Source organism: Calliphora vicina, chromosome 4, assembly GCF_958450345.1.
Source record: "Calliphora vicina chromosome 4, idCalVici1.1, whole genome shotgun sequence".
Classification (NCBI taxonomy): domain Eukaryota; kingdom Metazoa; phylum Arthropoda; class Insecta; order Diptera; family Calliphoridae; genus Calliphora; species Calliphora vicina.
The window spans coordinates 39,364,608-39,371,464 of NC_088783.1; the positions used below are offsets into that span (position 1 = coordinate 39,364,608).

At 14.5% G+C, this 6,857-nt stretch overlaps 1 protein-coding gene across 1 annotated transcript; it reads right to left on the bottom strand.

Annotated features, from left to right (window-relative positions):
* Window positions 1-5,265: 5,265 nt before the first annotated feature.
* Mt2 (methyltransferase 2) lies at window positions 5,266-6,435 on the bottom strand. Its single transcript, XM_065507718.1, has 2 exons — window positions 6,307-6,435; window positions 5,266-6,247 (listed from the first exon to the last, which is right to left on the bottom strand). The coding sequence occupies exons 1-2, from the start codon at window positions 6,365-6,367 to the stop codon at window positions 5,277-5,279; spliced, it is 1,032 nt and encodes a 343-aa protein (XP_065363790.1). The 5' UTR covers window positions 6,368-6,435; the 3' UTR covers window positions 5,266-5,276.
* Window positions 6,436-6,857: the final 422 nt, after the last annotated feature.

Below are 6,857 nucleotides of genomic sequence, written 5' to 3' on the forward strand. Positions count from 1 at the left end.
TGAAACCCGTTTTTCCAGTTATTCGAAAAATAAATTTAATAAAACAGTTTCGAATATGAAAGAAACTGTTAATCGATTATTTTTGGAACAAATATAGTTAATTACCGCAAAGGAAAATAAATAAAAACCTTGCAATAGAGCGTAGAGAACCATATCTCAAGAACTACAGACAAAAAATATATGTGCCTCTGTTAAAAATATCTCGGGAACTAAGGACAAAAACATAAAATGATGTGGTGCCTTATTTTTTAATTACAAATTATACTATTCATTTCATTTATTATCACAATTCAGTAATATAAAGCCATACAGCTCAATTATGAATAAAAATTCCGCGGGTGTTTTTTTCCTTTTCTCATTTTTTCTATTCAATTTCAATGAGAAAAAACTACTGGGGAACAAACTCCCGCGGAATTTTTTATTCATAATTGGGCTGATAATAAAGCCAAAATGACGACTAGGTATTCGCCAAATATTTATGTCGAAATAAGTTGGCCATGAAACCAAAAACTTTTTTGGAACAAGTTATCCCCCCAAAAGCAATTGCTATCATAAGGATTTAATTCAAAAATTTAATTATTGTTTTTTGGATTACAAATTTGGTTCAAATTCAAAGCCCCATTTTCTTAATCTCCGGATATCGTTTTTCGTAACGATATACTTATTTGCAATTAATATAATTTTTTTATGCGAGTATATCAGTATATCGTCACTATAAAAATAATAAATAAATAAATAAATAAATAAATAAATAAATAAATAAATAAATAAATAAATAAATAAATAAATAAATAAATAAATAAATAAATAAATAAATAAATAAATAAATAAATAAATAAATAAATAAATAAATAAATAAATAAATAAATAAATAAATAAATAAATAAATAAATAAATAAATAAATAAATAAATAAATAAATAAATAAATAAATAAATAAATAAATAAATAAATAAATAAATAAATAAATAAATAAATAAATAAATAAATAAATAAATAAATAAATAAATAAATAAATAAATAAATAAATAAATAAATAAATAAATAAATAAATAAATAAATAAATAAATAAATAAATAAATAAATAAATAAATAAATAAATAAATAAATAAATAAATAAATAAATAAATAAATAAATAAATAAATAAATAAATAAATAAATAAATAAATAAATAAATAAATAAATAAATAAATAAATAAATAAATAAATAAATAAATAAATAAATAAATAAATAAATAAATAAATAAATAAATAAATAAATAAATAAATAAATAAATAAATAAATAAATAAATAAATAAATAAATAAATAAATAAATAAATAAATAAATAAATAAATAAATAAATAAATAAATAAATAAATAAATAAATAAATAAATAAATAAATAAATAAATAAATAAATAAATAAATAAATAAATAAATAAATAAATAAATAAATAAATAAATAAATAAATAAATAAATAAATAAATAAATAAATAAATAAATAAATAAATAAATAAATAAATAAATAAATAAATAAATAAATAAATAAATAAATAAATAAATAAATAAATAAATAAATAAATAAATAAATAAATAAATAAATAAATAAATAAATAAATAAATAAATAAATAAATAAATAAATAAATAAATAAATAAATAAATAAATAAATAAATAAATAAATAAATAAATAAATAAATAAATAAATAAATAAATAAATAAATAAATAAATAAATAAATAAATAAATAAATAAATAAATAAATAAATAAATAAATAAATAAATAAATAAATAAATAAATAAATAAATAAATAAATAAATAAATAAATAAATAAATAAATAAATAAATAAATAAATAAATAAATAAATAAATAAATAAATAAATAAATAAATAAATAAATAAATAAATAAATAAATAAATAAATAAATAAATAAATAAATAAATAAATAAATAAATAAATAAATAAATAAATAAATAAATAAATAAATAAATAAATAAATAAATAAATAAATAAATAAATAAATAAATAAATAAATAAATAAATAAATAAATAAATAAATAAATAAATAAATAAATAAATAAATAAATAAATAAATAAATAAATAAATAAATAAATAAATAAATAAATAAATAAATAAATAAATAAATAAATAAATAAATAAATAAATAAATAAATAAATAAATAAATAAATAAATAAATAAATAAATAAATAAATAAATAAATAAATAAATAAATAAATAAATAAATAAATAAATAAATAAATAAATAAATAAATAAATAAATAAATAAATAAATAAATAAATAAATAAATAAATAAATAAATAAATAAATAAATAAATAAATAAATAAATAAATAAATAAATAAATAAATAAATAAATAAATAAATAAATAAATAAATAAATAAATAAATAAATAAATAAATAAATAAATAAATAAATAAATAAATAAATAAATAAATAAATAAATAAATAAATAAATAAATAAATAAATAAATAAATAAATAAATAAATAAATAAATAAATAAATAAATAAATAAATAAATAAATAAATAAATAAATAAATAAATAAATAAATAAATAAATAAATAAATAAATAAATAAATAAATAAATAAATAAATAAATAAATAAATAAATAAATAAATAAATAAATAAATAAATAAATAAATAAATAAATAAATAAATAAATAAATAAATAAATAAATAAATAAATAAATAAATAAATAAATAAATAAATAAATAAATAAATAAATAAATAAATAAATAAATAAATAAATAAATAAATAAATAAATAAATAAATAAATAAATAAATAAATAAATAAATAAATAAATAAATAAATAAATAAATAAATAAATAAATAAATAAATAAATAAATAAATAAATAAATAAATAAATAAATAAATAAATAAATAAATAAATAAATAAATAAATAAATAAATAAATAAATAAATAAATAAATAAATAAATAAATAAATAAATAAATAAATAAATAAATAAATAAATAAATAAATAAATAAATAAATAAATAAATAAATAAATAAATAAATAAATAAATAAATAAATAAATAAATAAATAAATAAATAAATAAATAAATAAATAAATAAATAAATAAATAAATAAATAAATAAATAAATAAATAAATAAATAAATAAATAAATAAATAAATAAATAAATAAATAAATAAATAAATAAATAAATAAATAAATAAATAAATAAATAAATAAATAAATAAATAAATAAATAAATAAATAAATAAATAAATAAATAAATAAATAAATAAATAAATAAATAAATAAATAAATAAATAAATAAATAAATAAATAAATAAATAAATAAATAAATAAATAAATAAATAAATAAATAAATAAATAAATAAATAAATAAATAAATAAATAAATAAATAAATAAATAAATAAATAAATAAATAAATAAATAAATAAATAAATAAATAAATAAATAAATAAATAAATAAATAAATAAATAAATAAATAAATAAATAAATAAATAAATAAATAAATAAATAAATAAATAAATAAATAAATAAATAAATAAATAAATAAATAAATAAATAAATAAATAAATAAATAAATAAATAAATAAATAAATAAATAAATAAATAAATAAATAAATAAATAAATAAATAAATAAATAAATAAATAAATAAATAAATAAATAAATAAATAAATAAATAAATAAATAAATAAATAAATAAATAAATAAATAAATAAATAAATAAATAAATAAATAAATAAATAAATAAATAAATAAATAAATAAATAAATAAATAAATAAATAAATAAATAAATAAATAAATAAATAAATAAATAAATAAATAAATAAATAAATAAATAAATAAATAAATAAATAAATAAATAAATAAATAAATAAATAAATAAATAAATAAATAAATAAATAAATAAATAAATAAATAAATAAATAAATAAATAAATAAATAAATAAATAAATAAATAAATAAATAAATAAATAAATAAATAAATAAATAAATAAATAAATAAATAAATAAATAAATAAATAAATAAATAAATAAATAAATAAATAAATAAATAAATAAATAAATAAATAAATAAATAAATAAATAAATAAATAAATAAATAAATAAATAAATAAATAAATAAATAAATAAATAAATAAATAAATAAATAACCAGAGATTGAGAAAATGGGGCTAACTCTTGTAAATTAGCATATTTTTATGAGAAAACTATTATGCTAAGCTGATATATAAACATTTTTAAATTCTGATATATAATTTTTTAATATTGAATGAATTTATAACATTTTTAAAGTCATCATGTTTCGCGTTTGTTTTCATAGTATAACAAAATTTGCATACTTATGTGAGACACTGTATCTTCGAATTAAAAACTTTAGAAATTTTTTATATATTAATCCAAGATCATTTGGTTTATTTACATCGCTTAAAAAGGGTTATTGCTTTTTTCATCCACAATCTGGCTACGCCATGGATAACGTCACTTTTTGTTGGTGTAACTGTATGTGTGTATACAATTTAGAATTTTTTCACAAATGACCGTGTAACATTTATCAATTATTTCACACAAAAAACTAATTAAAATCCATAAATATTTTATAAATCCACATGACTTAGATATAATTTATATAAATTTACAGCAATTGTGTAAATTTATGCAGAATTTTTATATTTTTTGTATCCTTTTTTCACACAACTCCACCTTAATTTTTTCGTTTCTTTCTTGTCTGAAGATGAAAATTTTCATTTGCAATTTTTTCCAATTTTTAAGCTGCAATTGCAATCTATTTCTATTAATTATGATAACTTTTATTGTATTTTCACTATTTCATAGGTTTATTTTTAAATTTGTTGCAATTTTATTGACTACTTGAAATAAATTATTAAGCGTCCGCACAATAGTTGATTTTTCATGTATTAATGCAAAAAAACACAACGAGAAAATAAAATGTATGAAAAGAAAATTTTCATTATTCGAATTGTCAATTTGCTGTCAAATTTGTTTTTTCACTTTTTTGCCGAGAGTGTGAGAACGAAAGTGGCAACAAAAGCAATGGTCGATACAGAGAGCGGGTTTTTGTTTATATTTGCTCTGTTTACGTTTGATGTAAGCAAAACAAATACGGAAAACACCTGTTGATAAACAAAAAACAAATGACAATTGTTTTTGTTTTTAGAAAGAGAATTGTGAAAGATAAAATTCTCCGGAAAATATGACAACATGAAAATGAGTTCTGTACATGTGGTGTTGCAAAAAAAACTAACACAAATTTATTTATTTTTATAAAGTCATTAATTTTATTAGCTCTCCTACAACGCTTACATTAATGCTATTGCCTAATAAACGGTATCTTTGTCGATTCGTTGTCTTGGGAGGAAAATTAAAAGACTCCGGAAAACTCATTAAACGAGCGACTTCTCGAGGTGTAAAATAACGTAATTTAAGGCTGTGTAGTAAAATTAAGCGTTTCTCTTCTTTATCATCACTACCATTCTCCATGTCTTCTATCTCCTTTAACTGGGAAAATTTTCTTTGCATTTCTTCCAAAGACAAGGGACAATAAATTGAACCGGTACCTTCACTATAGTGAGTATAAGCTTTGGTAAAACACATTGTATTAGAGGCAGCCGCTGTTACGATATCCATTAACATTACTCTACGTTTAAGGACCTTTTCATCCAAATAAAATTCTGGTTCAATTTTTTCTTCTTCAATTAGTAAAGATGATAAGTTGATGTTTTCAAAAGTTTGGTTGTTCAATAGGGGCATTTCCTTGCACAATTTATCAGCGTTAAACGAAAAATCTTTCGATTTTCTCGCCAAACAATAATAACGGTGCCGGGTATTGGGTATACCTATTTGAGTGGGACTCAATATAAATTCTCTATAGTAGAAATTTGATTTTTCTAAAGCTTCCACATAAATATTTCTCGCCTGAGATTCTTCAAATCCTTTGACATTTTCCATCAAAATATATTGCACTCCTTTGCACAGCGGCAGTAACTCACAAATGTGATTTAAGGCATCAGAACGTTTATCTTCGATATCACGCTTTTGGCCAACACGTGTATGCGGTTGACATGGAGGTGACATTAATATCGTATTAATTTGTAACTTTTCCAAAGTTTTAACACTTAACTTTTGTATATTGTTGTTCATTAAACAAGTTTCTTTGTGATTAAATGCATACACTTCATTTGCCACGGTATTAATGTCCATTGCAGCCATAACTTGACCATTCAATTTTGAATCTAAAATTTTAAAAATTGGTGTTATTAAAACTATATATCTGTTTTATTTTAAAACTTACATTCAAATGCATAATGCATGCCTCCAATGCCACTAAATAATTCAAGAATTTTTAGCTCCATTATTAAAAGTTTCCAAAATTAAAAACGCGTTCAGTTGTTGGCAAAAATAATGGATGTTTGAAATGTTTTTATTCACATATGTTTTGCTCACTATTTTCGTTTTAAATACATAATGCTGCCAGACGAAGTAGAAAAGATTTTTGACAGTAATAAATACAACTCTGTGAATACTATGTAAACTATTAGTTTCGTTCACGACATATTGCTAACAAAAAAAGTAGTACTTGAAATCGGAGTTAATTTTAGCCAATAACAAGAAGACTATAAGAAAATGAGAGGTTTTTGGAACTCTCGCATAATTCCTTAACCCTCCGATAGTCGCAATAATTTTCAATTGAGACTAGTCGCAATGTATCAAATTAATATCAACAACAAAAAAAAACCGTGTTCGAAAATAATTTCTTCACTTTTTATTTTGTAATAACAACAATATTAAATTCAAAGTACATATTTTAAAAATAATAAAAATAAAATAGCAGTAAAAATATAT

Coding starts and splice junctions, on each gene's coding strand:
- Mt2 (XM_065507718.1), bottom strand. CDS start 6,367: ATGGAGCTAAAAATTCTTGAATTATTTAGTGGCATTGGAGGCATGCAT. Junction 6,248..6,306: donor CATGCATTATGCATTTGAAT/GTAAGTTTTAAA, acceptor TTAAAATTTTAG/ATTCAAAATTGAATGGTCAA.